General features: G+C 47.4%; 1 protein-coding gene across 2 annotated transcripts; it reads right to left on the bottom strand.

The window, feature by feature from the left end:
* Positions 1–212: 212 nt before the first annotated feature.
* On the bottom strand, positions 213–19,592 carry RFLNA (refilin A). Of its 2 annotated transcripts, none has more exons than XM_075769417.1 (4): positions 19,514–19,592; positions 18,975–19,326; positions 7,830–7,939; positions 213–5,659 (listed from the first exon to the last, which is right to left on the bottom strand). In XM_075769417.1, exons 2-4 carry the CDS (start codon positions 19,182–19,184, stop codon positions 5,326–5,328), a joined length of 654 nt encoding a protein of 217 aa, XP_075625532.1. In that variant the 5' UTR covers positions 19,185–19,326; positions 19,514–19,592; the 3' UTR covers positions 213–5,325. The 2 variants fall into 2 exon arrangements, with proteins under 2 accessions (XP_075625532.1, XP_075625533.1); XM_075769418.1 differs by having other exon boundaries at positions 19,503–19,588.
* Between the last annotated feature and the right edge of the window lie 186 nt (positions 19,593–19,778).

Genomic DNA, 19,778 nt, shown 5'->3' with positions numbered 1-19,778 from the left:
CCTTTGCTTGAGCTATTTCAACTTTCCCTGGGCACACATGACAGAGCAGGTTTTACACGTCTGAAACCACAGCCTCCTGACCACGGGGAGCTGGGCTGAATCCCTCAGGCGAGGGAAGGAGACAACAACAACATTCCCGCTGGATGGGAAAGGGGCATTAGGGACCAAGTAAATGGATAAGGAAAAGGAAGGAAACTCCGGATACAGCAGCATGACAGTTTGAGCATTTTATTACGATATATAAATTTTGTCTTCTTAAATTACTCTCTATGAGTTGAACAGGAAGGGATTATTGTGGAGGGGGGAATATACAAAAATAAAAGGATATTGTGAACTACTGCATCACCACATATACAACAGTAAAGTACTTTACAAGCACTTAGAGAATCAGACTTACAAAAATAAAAAATATGACACATCCTTATGCATTTCCACCAGCAATATGTTCTCTTCCTCCTTCTCTAACCTTCAAACACCTTTCAGCCCCATCTTCAGGTCACTATTCACATGGCAGGATACTTTGCTCATTTTGATGGCCATCACAGTATCTGAAAAGGAATTAGTGCATCCCCAGACTTATAAAATATGATGATTATCAGAGAGCTTTAGGGGAGATGCTCAGAACAGATCAATTTGTGAGTGATGGGGTGATCCTCAGAGAGCCGAGTTTATCTGGTGGTAGAAATGTGAATATCCCACAAGACCCATCACTCTCTATAAAGTGTTCCCCTATCTCCACACAGGGGCAGCTCTGTGTATCTGTGCTTGATACACAAGCCCCCACAAGCCTGGGGAACGCTGATGCTCACAGACTTCAGTGAGACTGAAGTGTGACAGAGGATGGATCTGATTTTGTTTCAGCTCTAAAGAAGGCAAGGATGCTCTTCCCTGCAGAAAAAAAAGGCAGGTTAAAACTACAATGGCTAAGTATCCTTACTCACAGTGTTCACACACAGAACTATTCACCTCTAGATCAGATTCATGCAGCCTTTAGCCCTCAGTTTGCTCTACAAAGTCTTTTGCTCATTAGCCTTCTAGTGACCTTTCCCATTTTTTTAAGACACACTCAACATAAATAGTAAATAGCATTCACTTCTCTGACCAGCAGCTCACTCAAACACTGCTATCAACACCCAACATCATTCCCAGAAAGTATGCACCTAGGGTGCAAATCTGTCTATATTTCACATTGAGAAAAGCAGAGCTGTCTTAGAAAAGTAAAAAAAAAAAAAAAAGAAAAAAAATTTAAAGAAGCAGTAAACTGGTTTGGTCAAAGTTGCTCTCTGCATTTTGTGCAAGGTATTCCGCAGATTCTGAAAGGTCAGTATTCAGTTAGGGTTCCCTCTTTCTGGCCCCCAATGCAATGACAGCAATGCAGGCAGACCAGACACTAGCACGCTCTATTGCATTCAGGGGCAAAACAATCACAGGAATGAAGGGGATGAAGGGGAAATCCTGCACCTTTAAGACAGATAGTGACCTTCCATACTGAAAAAAACCAACCTTCCCCTTTCCAAAACAGATGCCTTCTGAGAAAGCTTCTGTTCTCAAAAGTAATTATTGACAGAAAATAATTCCTGAAGGTAGAGTCTGACTTTACCTATCAGGCTTACAGGACTGCAGACAACAGGCGCATTAAGATCCTGGGGAGAAATCATGTAGCCACAGTCCCAGCTGCTCAAGGAAACTCACCTTTCTAAGCAGCATTTCCATGGTCTTAATTTACCATTTGTGTCTTTGAGAAAATATACATGAACAAAGATCTGTTGGTTGAGATGAATAACACTCTATTTAAAAGAAAAACACCTCTCTCGTGGGACTAATCATTCCTTTTAGATGTACAAACATACTACGGGTAAGGCACTTGGCTGCTGGGAGTGATTCTTAATTGGCAACACACAAAGTTCAGTTTCTGGTGTTTAAGCAAAAAAAAAAAAAAAAAAAAAAAAGTCATTGCTTTTCCAGTTGTGAGCTAGATGAACTTTGGCTCTTCTATCACTGCCTAACCCAGCCACAGGGACAGGAGCCCTAGGGACAGAGAGGGAGCAGGCAGGGTGGGATCTGCGCCCACGTGAGGGTGAAATCCTGACCCACTGTGGTTTCCTTGTGCTCAGGAAAAACAAAAAGTCCCTTTCCAACGCCAGCTTTCACTGAGAAGAAAAGCAGCTTGTGATGGGCCCATGGGAGACACCATATAAGAAGCTATTTTTCAAAGATTTCTACAGATCTCGGGCACTTGGCAATGTCACAGCTTGGATGAGGCCCAGGGAGGTAGCCCACCATGGCCTGTCCATAGCTACGTGGCTCAAACTGTGTTCGGCAGCCAAGAAACCCAAGCTGCAGGCTGGCTTTTATTTCCTGACATGGCAAAACCAGAAAAGTCTCTTAAGCTCAATGGAGCAGGAGCATGTTAGATCATTTCTAGTCTATTTGCAGAGAAAACAAAGCATGAAGCTTCAAAGAGGCCTGGTCTGGACATGTGGGGACCCTACAGTGCCAAGGATGCAGCCCTCCATTGCACCCTCCCGGGGGTCACACTGACCTGTGAGACTTTGCCTTAGCAGCCCCTGTCCCTGCACGGTCAAAGACCAGGCTGTGGTTCAGGTCTCTCCACTGAATTCCTATTCGCACATTAGTTTTCTGGCTTTTTTAAAATTCTTTTTTTCTGTTGCAGCCAACACTTGGGATGCAGAGCTAACAGTGGACAAAGTGGGCAGAAGCCTGCAGCCGGCCATGATAAAAGATATTTTTCTGGGGAAAACCTGTCCCGCTCAAAGACCAGCATGATCAAAAACTGCAGCTTTGTGCTTGCAGCAGGAGAATAATCCAACTGTTAACAGGAGAAAAGCCTGATGCCTGGTCAGAATAAGGAGTCTCTGGCATCCCTTCGGCTTGGAGGTCAGCCTGTCTCCATGCTTGCTCAGTGGAGGTGCCTGCAATCTAATCTGTCATCATGCAGGGATCTCCTGGGTGTGAGTATTGGCCCTGCTTTTGAACCTGGGTACAGCGTTCCTCAGCTCAGAAACCTACCCCCTTTGCTACAGAGTCTCACAGGTGCATGGAAAGAGCCCTCCAGAGCCTTCACGATGTACCCAGGAAAGCAGATGAGTATTTCCACAAGGCTCGCTCACCAGCACTTGGCAAAATGGGATAGACCTCAAGATGGTCAATCACCACCTTGCCTTGCACCGGCACCTTATTCATCCTAGCTTCAGCTGCCCTGCTGTCTAAGCTAACTCCGCAACACTCATGTTTGCTGGAAGCTCTGGGGAGAAGGGTTGCTTCAGGCATAATAAACCCTTCGGAGGCAGACGTTGCTTTTCCAGGTTCTGATGCTGACAGTCAGTGACAGTAAAAATCTGACCAATGACAAACATAATCCTTGTTTCTGTGTTGCTGAAAAGAATTCAACAGTAGGTGGAAGCCTTGGAAATCCTTTGAGAGATTTCTCCCTACCAAGTCCTAATTCCCAAACAGAGAGGCAGAGTTCATCATTGCCATAGCACACATCTTTCAGTACGGATGATGCTTCAGCTGTCAGGATTTAAGTTTGTATATAAAGACCTGATATTTACCTCTGGTGGAAAAATTGTGCTTCATTTTAAACAAGAGAACTCTGTTTCATAAAGGTCACAATCCTGGTCACATTTACCAATTGCCTTTTGAAAGTGATGGAAAAAGTATCTTTAAAAGTCACTATTTAATTCTTACTTTTTTTTTAAGTTTGTCAGATTTTTTTTTTAATCTCTGTGGGTTTGTGCGTCAACTGTTCTGAGCAATCAGCTACGTCTTGTTGACATTGTTAATAGGTTTTCTGACTTGGCTGCTCAGTTGTGTTCTGAAATAAATCAGACTCACAACAAGTCAGGAACAAAATGGAAAGTTTAGAAGAGGGAAAGCTGGAAATTAATTTCTGGAGCTGTGTGGTTATTTTCTAAGTCTGGGCTCTTCTGAGCAGCATGCAAAAATTCTTGGTAAGATTTTTGGAGACAATTCCATGCCATTTTCAAAGTTTATATGTTTGTAGGAATCCACACTCTTGCAGATTTTCCACAAGCTACTAAAGTGAAGAGATACCAGGAGATGTGATTCACGAGTGGTGAATGGTTTACCTTAGGATGGTTGCAGTGACTCCTGCTCTGTTTCTTGATCCTGTTGCAGAGACAGCTCAACTGTTTGTGAAGTACCTGCTGAATTGCTACACCCTGGCTGATTAAGAAAAACCTGCACTGATTTGTGCTCTACAATACTTCAAGCTCTACACCGAGAAAGTCTGGCTGCTCCTCCAGTCAGTGAAGCTGTCCATGCCACAGGTATGGAAACTATTGAGAAGGTGAGCAACCTTGCTCCCAAGTTTCTCTACTGGCTTCTTTGAAGCCAGACAGCATCTTCCTGTACTACGCTCCTCGCTGCAATACAGCTGTACCCTGAAAGTCAAAAGGGTTGTGAGTGCGTAAAGATCCCTGTAAATAGGGTGTTAGATACAACAAACAGCATGGCATACTTGGGCTGACAGTGCTTTTGAAAAAGGGCACCAAGCTCCTAAATTGCTTGGATACTTTTAGAAAATAGCCCTTCAGCTATTGTTTCCTCCGTCTTGGCTGCATACAGAAGAGGTGGCCATGCATTTCTCCCATCTCCTCGTTGTGCTGTGCCTTGCTGTGGTATGTAAACATCTAGCTGCTAGCAAGAGCACCGTGCACCTGTTTTCTTCCTCTTCTTCTTGCTGACAATCCCCACTCCTCCCAGTAAGTTAGGCCTGAGGTTACTGCAGTGATGTGATATTGCAGCTATCTCCCAGACGAGCTGTTGGAGTAAGATGTGATGTATTGATAACAAATAACCGCTGCCTCTGCATTTAAACTCTAAGAGACCTGGTTTGGTGTGTGCTGGGCAGGCTGGACACTGACTCCATAGTTGGTCTTCCCTTTGCAGAGACTGAAATAGCTCTGAAGGTTACAGCGAGTCTCACCTATGTGCTAGACAAGACCTACAGAGCTTAGAAGGCAGCACTCTGCTACGGGTAATAGCGTCCTTTGTCATCCTGATTTCATCTAAACACAAGTCAAAAATAGATATGCTTGGAAAAAAAACAAAAATAAAATCCAGATCATGAATGTCAGGAACGTCGCAAAATACAAGCCAGCCTTTCACTGATCAAAACCATCCTGTGCCCTGCAAGCCTCCTCCCAGCCGGTTCAGCCTCACCCAAGATGACGTGTTCTCCAGCCATTAATATTCAGTTGCCATCAATGAGGGCCCAGCCAGAGACCAGCAAAGGCCACAACCTCCTTGAGGTCACAAGGTTGCCAACGGCAGGGTGGATCAGAGGGTCTCGCTGTAGATGACGCACGGGCTGGTTTCCTCGCAGAGTTCCAGCTGCACGCTGGAAGCAAACCAACGCTTGGCACAACCCAAGCTGTAGTTGAGGGTGGTCCGGTAAATGTTCTTGGCACGCTTAGGAAAAATGATGGTTGTGCTCTGAAACCTCAGTGGCTTCTGGCGGGGCTCAAAGATCAGCTGGGACTTGTAGTTCCGCCAGGTGCAATTGGGAGCAGCAATAACTGTCTCGCTGTAGGTGGTGACGGTGGGGATGGGGCCATAGAAGATATCATCCCGGTAATGCTTCTCAGAGTCATACTTCACCTCAGAATTGCACCTACAGAGGACAGCAAGGTATCAGAAACACAACCCAGGCAGCAAAGGAGAAAAGACAGGCAGGACTCTTCTCTAGCCCTTTGGAGTTGGCAATGTTTATGACCTCTTACTGCACAGACCCTGGGGCAGATGCAAACCCTACAACCCAAATCGGAGGGCCAAGAAGACTCCTTCCTGCTGGTGAATCTTGGTGGAACCCCGCCTTGCTGTGAATCCACCTCAGCATTTCTGCAGTGCATGTGCACAGAGGACCAAGCCTGCCTGGTCATGTCAGGGCAGAAAAGACCTTGTTGCACAGGCTCCAAGCAACCCCCTTCTTCCTCTGGTTTCCTCCATGGACCCCACTGGGGCTCCAGCTCAACCCTGAGAGCTACACTGGAGGCAAACACCCTTTTAGCCAAGGACATCAAGAGGTAGTAAAATCTCTCAACTGGGATAGGTCAGAGGCTGAGGAGTGGACATTCATCCGTGGACTGTGCAGGAAGATCCTGAAATCCCAGGAAAATTCTTAATCCAGCCTTTTCTAGAGCATTTTTAACAAGCACACCCACACAGCATCAATTTGAAATGCTGAAGGCCCCTGTGGAAGAAAGGTCCCCTCGTCGTTGACTCACAGTAGGTCTCACCACACTCCCTACTGGGGTGTCACTGCCCCAGTGACTGGGCTGAATAGATGACGCTGGTGGGCCATGGCCATGGGATTGTCACACTGGGGTCAGGGGGAACCTACTTCCCAACACAGCATGCCTGCTGCTGCTTTCACAGGCCCTGTTGTCCATGCAAGCTCTAGCTTGGCGGGAAAATAATGCCATAAATAAGGTTTTTATCTTTGGCGGAAGCATGGTTGAGCTGTCAAGGTGTGTACTTGTCTTTTTTGTTTATATTGCCCTACCATCAGGGCACAAAGATGGCCAAGCTAGCGAAAATCAGAGTTGGGAGACGATAGGTGAGGTTGCTTGTTGGGGCCTACAGAAAATCCAAGCAATGGTCACATAGCAGGTGAAGCAAAGAGATGCTGTGGGCTATGGCTGTCCAATATCCAAGCCATTGGTCTCAAAGGAAGCGGCTATCATCAGATGAAGAATCTACAAAACGTGGGATGTCACTGCCCTGCCTCTCCTCTGCTGGCCTCCAGAAGGGATGTATGGAAACCAGGCCACGTAAAGGGCTTTTCCTAGAATCCCTGGCCATAGGGAGCAACAGGACTTTCACTTCTTTCCCCTACTCCCCAAACGCTCCTCCAGCAATCAGCAGCCAAGGAATGTGCAGCTCCACGTAAAAAAAGATTAAAAGCTGGGTGTGTGCTTGTCATTACCTCCACCCGGAGGGGGGTTGACTGATTGTGCACTGCATGTAATCTGAGCTGCCGTAATGTATTTTGCACAGCTAGGGTGTAAGCAAGTCATTCAGCACACATAAAACAAGACTCCGATGTAATCACCATAAAAACATGCCCGCTGGCAGTTCCTCAGCAAGCAGAGATTTACTGGGGTACATTTCCAGAGAGAGGTTTGCATAGGTTGAGGGGGTGGGAATTGGGTATACAGTCCTCCCACCGTCCCTGCCCCAAGCAGTGTGTAACTGCTCCATGCTGTTTGCAGAGTACATTCCACACCAGCAAAAGAGCGAAAGAAGAGCAGAGCCCAATGTTTATCCATGGGCTGCAGCACCAGCCCCACAGGAGGTGAGAATACCTCCATCACTGGCTTGAGGGACCACCTCCTCATGAGGAGATCATTCTGTCTCTGTGGGCTAGTCTAATGTTCGTTTCTACGCTGCAAGGGCTAACAAAAACGGGTGCTAATTATAAGGGTGTTGCTTGTTCTGAGGATACAAGTCAGCAGGGAACAGGATGAAGACCATCAGGTTACTTAGTGGAGGCCATCGAGCGTAGAGATGGTAATGGTTTTCTCTCATAGCCTTGGATTTGAGCTGGCCTAGGAAGGAAAGCCGCCTTCTCTTACAATCTCCCTCCAGTTCATGCCTCCTCCCTTCCATCTCTGCTACTGTTAGTGTCTTTTTGATTGAGGCATCACTCTCCCACCCCATCCCTCCTTTCCCATCAAAATAACCACGACTCCCATTTGTAAACACATTTTACTTTTTTGCAGAAGAAAAAGCACCAGGAAAAAGACGGCAATCCCCACCTACCAACCCCATCCCATCTGTACCTGATTTCCTGCACGGGCTCAGGGCTGACCTCAATGCTTTCTCCAAAAAACACAGGGTACATTCGAGGCCTCATCTCCGGCACGGATGGGTTCAGGAGCAGGTAAGGCATCTGCAGGGAAGAGCACAGCAAGTGTTGGGACACAATGGATGAGGCTGGCAGGGTTCATAATATGCTCTGGCTGGGAGCTGAGCAGCCAGCAGCAGCATGTTCAGCACTGGCAGGAGACACTGGTGCCTCCAACCTTGCTGAACTCCTGCGTCCCGTGGGAGACACTGCAGGTGACAGGCTCTTTGGCAATGAGAACAGGTGACTGTGACAGCATCAGGACCAACTTTGTTTCATGCAAGCAAAGCTCGCCTTGCTTGCACACTGAGCATCATTCAGTTCCCCCTCCCTGTCTTTTCTGGGTTTGTAGCAGGGCCCCAGGCTAACGGGGTGTTCATCACCCCGAGGAAGGCACTCTTCTCCATGCAGAAAGCTCAAAGGGGAAGATCACTGTCAAGTTGCCAAAAAACAGCCTTAAGGTGGTTGGCAGAGAACGGGACCATTAACCCCCATCCCCGCGCAGACAAGCCTCATACAGGTCTTGCATTTAAGATGCCTTGACTTTCAGATCTGCCACCTGTGACTGATTCAATTTACAGACTGACTTCCAGCTCCGAGGGCTGATGTGACGCAGCGGGCTGCCCTCCACCCACCAATACCACCCTCTCCACTTCCCTCTGCCCAGCACATCACCCAGGTAAGTCACACTGCCCCAGGGACCTGGCACTCCATGCCACAGTATCTGTTTGTTGAAATTTAGCCCTCCCTTTCCTTCTTCCTTTCTTGCTTCTCATAGGAATTGCAATTGTTTGGGGTTTTTTTTTAGCCCTGATGTTGTTGCCTCCACTGTTATGAACTAAGTCTTACAAAGTGCATCAGCATGGAGAAGTGCTCTAAGTCTGCTGTAACACAGACATAGGGCCTAAGTCTGCTGACTTAAAGGATGTATATCTACTTAAATGAAATGTGTGTGTATATATATATATATATATATACAAGCTGAAAATAATGTATCCCTTGCAACGATCCAGCGGGGGAAGCAGTAGCCTTGCAATTGCTGCAGTCTCCATGCCAAAAATGGCTGTTACGCTCCAAGGGTTGCTCTAGTTAACCACGCACACCTGAGTGTGGGGTGTGACACTGGGGCACCTTGTGGCCTCTGCAATGCAGGAAACCAGCTTCAAGCCAGGACTTCTTAATGAATGGAGCTGCTCCAATTCATGACACTGAAACTGGATTTTTAAGATTAATTACACCCTGAAGTTACTTACTCTGACAGATCGTCACAGTCCAGCCTAGGTTCCTCTGCCCACCACAAAAATGAGTAATCCCACTTCTCTATACTGGACTGCCCTAAAACATCAGTTCCCACATATAGGAATCCTCTGTCTGGTGTCTGGACCAAGCCCAGCAGCTAATTAAGACTAATCCTGCCCTCCTGGAAAAATGTCATTGTGGGTTTTGGTCCCTGCCACCACTCTTCTGTCGGCAGCAATTTATGACACACAGGCATACAGGGTCTCTTTAAAGGAGATGGCTACAGCCTCTGTGCAGGGTTGAAAGGTCTCTAGATGGCTGAAGAGCTCATGGAGTTTTCCACTTTCCACCATGCATAGGCTGTATATGCTAGAATCACAGCTGTATTTCATGAGTGTGAGTCAGTAAGACCATCTCAGGACTCACAGAATCCACTGACGGTAGCTGAAGATACAGCTCTTGTATTGGCTTGCTCTTCCCACACCACTCCTTTCCACCTTCCCCAGCATCTTCTGGTGGGGTGGTACAAGAGGCAACACGGGAGCTATGATGTGGTTCATACTGGCAGTGCTGGGTGAGAGGTACTGCAGCTTGTGCCATGCAGGTCCCCAGATGCTCACCAGGTCATCCCTCAGCTGGTGTTAACTGGCAAAGCTCTGCTGAGTCCACACAACAGCATCAGCTCACACTCACTGAGGTTTGGTTTTCTCTGGTGGCTTGGGCTTTCTGCCTTAGGCTAAGGCAAAATATGTCATTGCTTCATCTGAATTTGCTAAGCCTTTCAATTCTGTGTCGCAAAGCCACAAAGCTGTTTACTCTTCCCATACTGAAATATCCCTGCACTTTACTACTGTGTTAAACTGTAAAGCAAAAGGGCCAACCTCTCTTTCTGATTGAATATTTCTGTTCCATAGTATTTGCATTGGTATGGAGGGGGAAGGGGAAGAAAAAAAGATATGTTCACTACCAAACACTGGCCAAAAAGCAAAGTTCATTGCTTTCAACACTCTTGACGGGGGAGGGCAAGGGCAGCTTTTCTGGTCATAAATAAAGCTCTCCGCTTCTGAAATGTGAATTGTTTAGATCAGACAAGTCTTAGTTCACAAGACCTCCAGCTTTTAACAGTATGCACATGGCCAGAGCTCTTTCTAAAGACATCTTGCGCATGAGGAGAGGTTCATGTGGATGCAGGAGCTAAACACCATGTACACATGCATTCATGGGCTCTGCAAACAGCAGGCAAGCTGGACTTTTGGGGGTTCACCAGCACAGAGATGCAGATTGCTTTAACTGGTAAAGGAAGAAAGGCTGAGGATATGTGTCTCTTCAGGAAATTGCTCTCTTTCTCTTTATACTCCTGTGGCCACACCTGACATTGGCAAACTCCAGCTGAGAACCAGCCCTCTTTTTACACCATGCCCACTTAAGGAGAAGTCTTGTCCAAAAGGCCTCAGACTGGTCTCTGCTTGCAGATGAGGTGAGAAAATTATCATCTCTGCTCCTCCCTTTGAAAAGCTCAGCTCAGCAAAAAGTGTTTCCAACTTCCCAGATGAAACACTGAGTTTGCACAGGACAGAAAGGTGGGCCTTGGCCTGTAACATAAAGAGCAGACCTAAATGTACAAATACCTCTTACTGGAAAATATTTGTATATCCTATTTTTACAATGAACCATGACTCTCAGCACAAAAAACTGCTGCCTTCTAAGTGGTTTGGGCTTTTATATCCCATCCCAAAGACAATGTTGCTGACCAGGGTGCAGGTTTGCAACAGGCTCTGAAGGGAAAGCCCCTGGCCCTTGAACTACCACTGCTTCTTCCAGCACCCCTCAGATGTTTTTCAGAGTGCATCCACCCCAGTCCATGCCCACTCTCACCCTCCTTCATGGGATCCCACAGCCTAAAAAGTGGATCTGGAGTGCTCAGCGCAACCCTGCTCCTTCCATGCCCTGCCTCTGGGGAGCCTTTGCGGTGCTTAGCTCGGCTGGTGAGGGCAACAGTTCTCTTTTTGAGTGTAACCAGCAAGTTGGTGGTTTGCTGTTTCCCATAACAGGTAAAATAAGTCACAGCCACCAACAAACAGTTTCACACACTGGTACCAATCCCCCAAAAAGTGGAAAGGCAGAACAGGATTGGGAAAGCTCTTCCGTCCCAGCTTCTAAACAACAGATGCTGCCAAAACCGATTGTGAACTCAGACAACCAGAAAAAAGGCTGGGAGGCACCGGTATGCTGCACAGGCACCCCAACTTACTCACTGTCTTACTGTCAGTTTAGCCTATGGAGTATCTTCTTTACTTCTGCTGGCCAGGGACAGGTGAAGATTGGGTAAAACTGAACAGTTGTGCATTAAGCTACTTTTCAGATCCAGACTAGCTTCCTAGAATGCCAAATAACAAGTTCAGGTGGATGGTAACCATGAGCTTCTTTGCTAGATTACTGCAAGAGAAATCCAGATCTCTTAACAGTTCCACAAAGGACATCTGTGAAGTGCAGTTTTAAAGAAGCAGTTTTAAAGAAGCCATTTCAGTGCTTCCAGGCAAATAAACCTTCACGCTTCTTGGTAACATATGCTGACACTAACCGTGCTCTGAACATCCCTAGAGACGAGGATGCAGGAGGCGAGCTCCTTCCTGTGGCTTAGCAGGAACGTTGCTGGGGCATCTGGCCCCCAGCGTTTGTACGGGAACAGGCTTCAGAGCCCGCTGTGTGCCGGGGGTGCTGCTCAGTCAGAGCATGGGCACGGAGGCAAACACTGCCTGTTGAAATCACAAGTCCCACAGCAGGGAACAGGAAACAAGAACATGCTGCAGAGACAATACCAGTGTGCATGGAGAAACGGAGGCTCTGCCATGCATGACTAACATCAGAGTCAAAAAGTTGCCACTGAATTTGGTGAGAGCAGGATTAAGTCTTCGCCAAGTTAGTTCCGGATGGAGTGAGGATGAGACTATTTCTATTGTGGGTTATAGTTTACCTTGCTCTGGGAAGGGTGACAAAAGGCGTTTCATAATGCATTTCATATGCTGTAAAGGAGCATCAACGTCAGACCTGCAGGCTTGGTTTGATTAATTTAGAAAGCTGGGATAATTGCAGACATCAGCAAGCCAAAGCCAGTGACTTCTACCACTCATCAGAGACCATTACAGATTCACACTTATCTACCATGAGTTACTGCTGCAGGTCAGAAACCTTGAAGTCACCTGGAATTCTGCACATGGAAGATGTAAATAACTTAGAAACCATGGTCTGAACATAGAGATCATCTGTAAGACCCTGCAGTCTGCTCACCAAACCAGCAACTGAATTGCTTGCACGGAGTGAAAGGGTCACTAAACAGTAAACACAGGTTTTACACAGCAGCAACTGAAAGGCACTTCAGATGACATTTTGTTTCACCTCCAGTGATGTTCTGAAATATCTGCTCCTGCATCTCACCTGGAGTTGGGAAGAACAGAACAGGGGATATGAACTTTCCAAAAGATTTCTCTTTGGGGCTGAAATGTTATAGGCTTGACACGTGTCAAAAGCTGGCTTTTTGGCAAGCGTTTGACACCAGCTCCTTCCCATCTGTTTTAAGGTAAAAACAAACCAAAATGTTCTGCCTGTGAAAAAAAACACTGACTCAATTCTTTTTCCTTCTGCAGAGTGATGGTAGAAAGAAGAGGAACACTGGACTGCTGAGCTCCCTTGAGAAATGATGATCCTTGGCTCATTTCTAGCAATCACTCAGTGATCTCCAGATGCTTCAAAAATAAGGTGAGTTTCTTTATTGCCCTGCACCACAGATGGGCTGGCAGGGAGCAAAGCTTGTTGCACACTATGGGAGTCACTGATGGTGAAGAGGAGAAACCCACATGTCTTTAGACCAGGCTGTCAACAAGTGATCCACAGTTGAGGTCTGTCTATTCAAAGAACAAATCCTGCAGCTGATTAATTTGTCCCCAGTAATTCGAACTTTGCTGCTACTTATCGGATGCAGCTCTGCAAAAGCCACCACAACCCTGTAATCTTCAGGCAAGGAGAGGAAGACTCTGATACTCCAGGAAGGTTGAGGAGGCGAAAGGGAAGATACTGGAAAGATCAAAAAGCTCCCCACATGCATTTTATGCCCTCAAATCAGAGCCAAGCTGAAAATTAAGCAGTAAATGTGCTATCATTTTTACTTCCTTTCCAGTACATAATTTGTTTCAACCAGCAAAGGGTTACAGTATTATTAAAAAGTTGAAGTGCTTTCTTGTTTGGCTGCATTTTTCCCTCTGTCTTAACTCTGATGCCTTTCAGGCATGTAACAGCCTGGACAGCTAAACTCTGCTTTTTTCAAGTAGCACGTAGATGAACACAGATAAAATTGGTTGCTTAATGGAATTCAGTCTACAGCTACCCAACAGCACTTCCTTTATGGTGGCATAAGTATTATGGGAGGCCCTCACTTTACGACAGACACGTGTCCTCCAGCCCAACATCACTGCTTTGTACCTGCCACGAGTGCCATCTCAGGGACTGGTTCCTGGGGGTATTTAGATCGCAGAGTTCTCAATAACAGCAAAAGAATATAGGGAGCAGAATAATGCTGGTTTACCCTTAATAATTATGTCGGGTCAGTGGGTCCTGTTAAGATACTTTTCATTTGGGGTAATTTACAAGAAGGGAAGCAGAGATATCAAACAGTAAATAAAGATGAGGACAAAAGTGCCATGAAACTGGCCTGAAATATACTGACTGGTCTTTAGCTTCCAAATTCCAGGCAGCAAAGCAACAAAAAGGAAAGGCAATGAACATGACTTGAAATAAATAAACCCCCCAAAAACCTTTCCCCAGAGAGCTCGAAGGACCAGAACTGACCGACTCCTTTTCCTATGGTCGTTATGTGGAAGGCACGAAGATGTGGCATGAGATGTCTAGGGACTGTAAGGGGAAACGGTTTTCCAAGCATCAGGGCTACAAACAGGATACAGCTTCCCAAATTCCCAGCTCCTAACTCAGCTAGGGCATAAGCAAATCTCTCACCACATTTCCCCTCTATGGTAACATGTCAGGTCCATGAAAATGTCACTTTACTCAGCTGTTATTTATAGCTATAATGAAAGATCTGGCTGAGTTATTTGACACACATCTACATTCTCCGCTCTAGCTGATAAGCAATATTTGTTTAACAGACCATTTATTTTCTGAATATCTTCACGTATTGCACATTATGAGTAATTTATACTAGAGCCGGATGAGATTATATTTGGAGGTGATAACAGTAAATGCAGACCTCAGGTAGAAAGCAGGGCTTTATTATTTCAAAGAATTACATCCTTCCTGCCTATCTCTCTCTTCTACTTCAAGTGGGAAATGTGTGCTGCTTTGCTTATTGTCCACAGCGTTTTGCAGGGACACAATGGATGGAAATTAAACAGCTAGAAGACACCACCCTAGATACAGCCACATTATGATGAGAACCTTGTGACTGTTTCCCTGACCTGCCCAGAAGGGATGTCTGTCACGGTTTGCAGATTAGGTGAAGCCCAGAGCCATTCCCTCTCCTTCAACTGCTGGCATAGATCCAAGGAGGAAGGGGAGCGGGTGCATGTTCAGAACCGGATGGGGCTGGGGGACAAGGGACAGCCAGGTAGGGTTTTGCCTCGGCCAGGCAGAAGAGACAGCCGTGAAACTGAAACCACCGCCAAGCCCCGCAGGGGGAATTCCTGCAGGATCCCGCCCCATGGGAGTGGTTCAGAAGTGGGTCAGGATGCCCGGCTGCAAATGCCAACCCCTGAGGCAAGCCCCGCTGCTGTTCCAGGTGGGTGCCTCGCTCCCCCCAAGAGCCTGGGGCTTTCCCCAGAGCTGGTAGGACACACATGGGCTCGGAGAGTCATGGCACCTACTTCGTGTGCAGGCTGCAAGCTGGCTCAGCTTGGGGGTGCTGGGCCTTTCTCTTACATGTGCTGTAACTGTAGGTGTTAGCAGGTCTGGAAGTTACATATTACCTGGAAACCCTTTGATGGCCATGTTCTCCACCCAGTGCCCCTTGCTGGAGCTCTTTCAGCATAGGATGAGATGGTGGCTCTGTGGCCCAAGGGCTATTCAAAATGCAGCGTGTCATTGAGAGGTGTTCTGGTTTTTGGTTTTTTCCCCAGTATCAGCCATAAATCCAACAGGGTTGGTATACATGCTGACCTAGACCTCGCTGTTGGGACCATGCTTGTGAAGGCTGCACCAAGGGGCAAGGCATCCTCCTCTTCTGCACTTGAGATGAAGCTGGAATCTCCTCCCATCACACGAGACTGATTCTGGCACCACACTGCTGTCCAACACAGCTCCTGAATGTAAGTAAAAATTCCCTACGTGGGGGCATTCATCTGACAGCTGATCTACTGGGATATAGTCCTACAGAAGTCAGTGCTCAGGGAGGCAGGTTGAACGCACAAACTTAAGTCTTTCAAATTAAAAGGAATTTGTTGCAGTGGCAACAGTGTTGGGAAAGAACAGGAAGTCTGCTTCTTCAAGAAGGCATGACAGATAGTTCTGCAGATGAATTGATCTTGATCTCCCCTGATATCCATTAGGAGTTACGCTACTGAAGGCAAAGCACTTATTTCAGCAGAACCCAAAAGGAGTTCTTCTAGCCTAAAACTATATCCCAGGGCAACAACAACAGGGAAAACTCTAAGCACATCTGACTACCTTGATGTCATTTCGCTCCCTATCCCTCCAGCAACTGCTTCTTTGTGCACATTATTAAGAGATCTATTTCATCGTATTTATGTTCCTTTTGGCCCAGCATTACAAGCAAAGCCTAGGGAATTCAGTAATCCAAGTCCTAAGAATCAATTTAATCACGTTTTAGATTTAAAAGGCAGAACTAGGTAAAAGTCACCTTCTATTTTCATTAGGATATTTGCACTTAAGCACAAAATAATTGACAAATTCCCTACATGGACTTTATTTGAAGAAATAAAAGTCAATTTCTCCTGCACTGCAAGTAAAACGCAAATGGTGTTGAACTTGTGGTATTTATGACTCTGGCCCTAAATTGCCTTTCATATTTTCTTGGATCCCAAAGCTGTAGCCAAATTGGCTGGTTAAATGTGAATAAATGGTGCATTGTCTTTGAAACAAAGTCATGCTTATTAAAGAGAAGACAGTTTACTTTTTCAGAGTCACAGTTAATAACACAAAGCAGGGAGAGCATGGATTTTACACCGAAGAAAGTCTTCGATAAGGGCATACAATCTCATTTTAGTCTGTATGAGAAGACCTGTCCTAGAGCAGAAAAATTCTTCAATATATTTGTGAAGTTGGAGAAAAATAACTGACTGCAAAAGAACGCAACTGGGTTCAGATTGGTGGTTTTGATAGTCTGGAGCAAGGAATAGTATGAAATACTTCCCACAGTTCTGGAATGTTGTTTTCTTCACCTGACAGCAATTTATTGTACCGTACATACTAGAATTTTGGCCATTAGTGACTGAGCTTATATATGGTTTTACAACACAAAGAGTGCAGGCTGCATTCCTGGCTCTGTCACGTTTATAAGCAAAACAAACACTAATATAATAGGCTATTAAAAAAGCATGCCTTGGTGTGCAAATAGCTGCAATATTGATTTGCCAATTCTGCATGCTCTGATGAACAGCAGAATAGTAGAGTTAAACAGAAGCACATTCATGGATTGCATAATTGCTCATAGATTTGCAAGTCCTTGTTAAATGGCAAGATTAAAACTAATTAGACACTGAAATTTAGAAGTATGAAGCAAGCAATGCTCTCTATATTTTTCCTGCTTTCTTAGTAACAGCTGCAAGTACAGTATTTGCAGGGTGGAAGTAAGAAGAAATGAAACTTTCTGTACAGTCAAATACAAGTGAGAGTTCCTATTTACTTCATTATTTTGCAGTCATTAAAGAGCAAAGTCCTGCACCACTCCAAATATAGTCAAACTGGGTTCAGCCTTAGGATCTCCGCAATTCTGCACCTACTAAGGGCATGGAAATATTCACAATGTATGAAACCCACACTCTAACAGCAGGAGCCCAGGGCTACCCGTGCTGTTGCAATGTCATATAGAATTGGGAAGCATCTACAATGTAAGTTCCTCTGACTGAAGTAAGAAAAATAACTGGAAAACTTAATTTTGCCTTACACAGATCACTGGAATAACTTTTTTCCTTAGGAGTCAGGCACTAAACCTCTCAGACCTAGCAGTGCAAGAGCTTGATAAGGTTTTTCTTATGCTCTTTCATCTTCGGTATCTACGGGCTTTCTTGGGAGGAGTGGTGGCCAACTATCTTATTACTGGAATGGAGGCTGTCATATCCCCATTACAGAGCTTTGCAGAGACCTCCACCCCAGCTGTTTTCTGGTCCAGCAAGCCTTCATTCACCTTCCTCCCAGATTTTATTTTACAAATACATAGCAACAGCCTGATCCTGCCAAATCAGAGGTGTGTGGGTAACTCTTTGTACATAAACAGTCCCATCAAGATGGCACACACGCCCAGGCATCTGCAGGTAAGGCTCCATATTTGGAACCGCAGCATTAGCGGGTTTGAGATTTGTTTTTCATAATTAACACTTCACACCCTACCCACCATAGTCTGGTGAGGAGGAGTCATTGTTCACGGGGAAGGTTTTGGCACGTTCAGGAGTAAAAGGCAGTTTTCAGTAATATGTTAAAATAGCTTTAGAACTTGAGAAAGTAAATGAGGGTGTGAGAAGTCATTGCAAAGTGTATCTACCGGGAAGAAGTCTTTAAATTGTCACTAATGCCTAGGAAGATATTTTTTTCCCATGGAAAGATTTGTGCTGCAGAGGTTTTATTCTGTATAGAAGCCAATTAACTGTGTTGAATACACCTACAAATATCTTTTATGTATGTTTAAAAAAAATGAGAAAGATCCCTGGAGAAGAACTTTCATCATCCTTTAAGAACCTCCACCACCATTGCTTATGCTCTGAACTTTGTGTTTTAAAAACAGTTTTTATAGCTAAGGGATAGAAACAAACAAAATAAAGCAGAATAACAGTCATAATAAATCTATACTCCACAGTCGACCGCTTTGCTGGCACTGGGTCAGGCTAACTGAATCTACACTGGTCCTGCCAGCTGTCTGAGCTTACAAACCCCTAACCCTGCCCTGCTCAGCCATGCAGCACAGAAACCTTTCCCACAGACTCCTGCCACAAAACCTCACTCCAGCAAAGGGCAGCAGCACACAACCTTCCCCAGACCGCATGTCCCGTACCAACTCCCGGATAGACATCAGTACCCTGCCCCAAGTTAACGAACTGTTTCGTGTCTCTTTCAGCCAGGGCTCCAGAAAACGTGGCTCCGCGCTCCCAACAAGACAAATGTGGGATGCCAGAGCATAAGCACGGCTAGGAGCCGGACTCCCCTGCCTCAGTTCAGATGGATGCAGCTCCAACCTGTATCTACCAGGCACGACGGTGTCACTGAGAAGCAATTACACTTTTCTGTTGTTAAGGTAGGCAGGGGAACCTGTTTCAGACCTGGGTTTTACTCCCACACCATTATTAGAGCTTACTCAGCCAAAGTGCGAACACTTCTGCGAGCATATCGGAAAACCCCCAGCCGGCACTGAGCCAACCCCCTGCCGGGGCACACCAGTGGCGGTGCCAACACTGGACTGGTGCCGCAATGGGGCATGAGTAGCCCAGGAGAGCCCTCGTCCACCAGCACAGGCAGCCGGGCACTGATGAGGGACACAGCCCAGGGGTGGCCCAGCCAGCGGGCACAGGCCCTTTCCTCACTGCCCCCCACTCTGGGGCTCGGCCAGCCATTCTCCCCCCTGGGGCCCAGAGAGGACAGAGCCCAGCATCCAGGGTTTGGCTCTTACCACTTTGCCGTCCTTGGCCTCTCGACGGTGCCCCGGGGCCGGGGGCTCCGTGCCGCTGCTGCCCCCCGCTCGGCCCTCGCCAGGCGAGAGGGAGTAGAAAGGGGGGCTGGGGCTGGGGGGCAGCCCCGAGTCCGGGCTGTCCAGCAAGCCTTCCCGGCTCTTCTCCTTCAGGCTCTCGTCCATCCCTTGCAGCTGTAGGTGACCTACCATGTCTGGGGGGCAGCGAGGGGGCCGCAGCGGGAGAAAATCCTCCAGCGCCGCCCGCCGCGGAGGGAGGGAAGGGGAAAGGAGCCCGGGGGGGCCCCCCCGCGTCCCGATCGCCGCCACCAGCCTGCCGGAGCCCGGGCTGATCCTGCCGCGGGGGGGAGAGCCAACATCAGCCGGACCGGGCTGTCCCGGCCGCCTTCCCTCCACCCGGCCCCCGCGCCCTGCCCGCCCGGCCGCCCCCCGATCGTCAGGCGGCCCCCGGGGAAGGGAAGAAAGGCCCGATCCCCCCGCCCCAGCCCCGCGGGGGATGCGGCCGTTTACGTGCGGCAGACCCCGGGGCGGCCCCGCCGGCAGGGAGCGCTGGGGGCGGCCGGGGAACGGGGCCGGGCGGGCCGCTCTCGTCCACAGGCTGCCGCCGTCCGTCCGCCCGCCCGCCGCCTCCCGGCGGCCCATTTATCCGGAGAGGGTGGGAGGGGAGCCGGGGAGCGCCCTCCCCTTCCACCGGTCCCCCAGCTCTGCCCCGGCCGCACGTTTTCAGGCGCTTTCCAGTCAGGGAGTGCGTTTGGCGCCGCCCGCCCTCTCCCCCCCGGGCGTCGC

This window comes from Balearica regulorum, chromosome 17 (genome assembly GCF_011004875.1).
Source record: "Balearica regulorum gibbericeps isolate bBalReg1 chromosome 17, bBalReg1.pri, whole genome shotgun sequence".
In the NCBI taxonomy this organism is placed as follows: Eukaryota; Metazoa; Chordata; class Aves; order Gruiformes; family Gruidae; genus Balearica; species Balearica regulorum.
The sequence above is the reverse complement of the archived record's forward strand: the minus strand, read 5'-3'. Positions and strand labels throughout refer to the sequence as shown.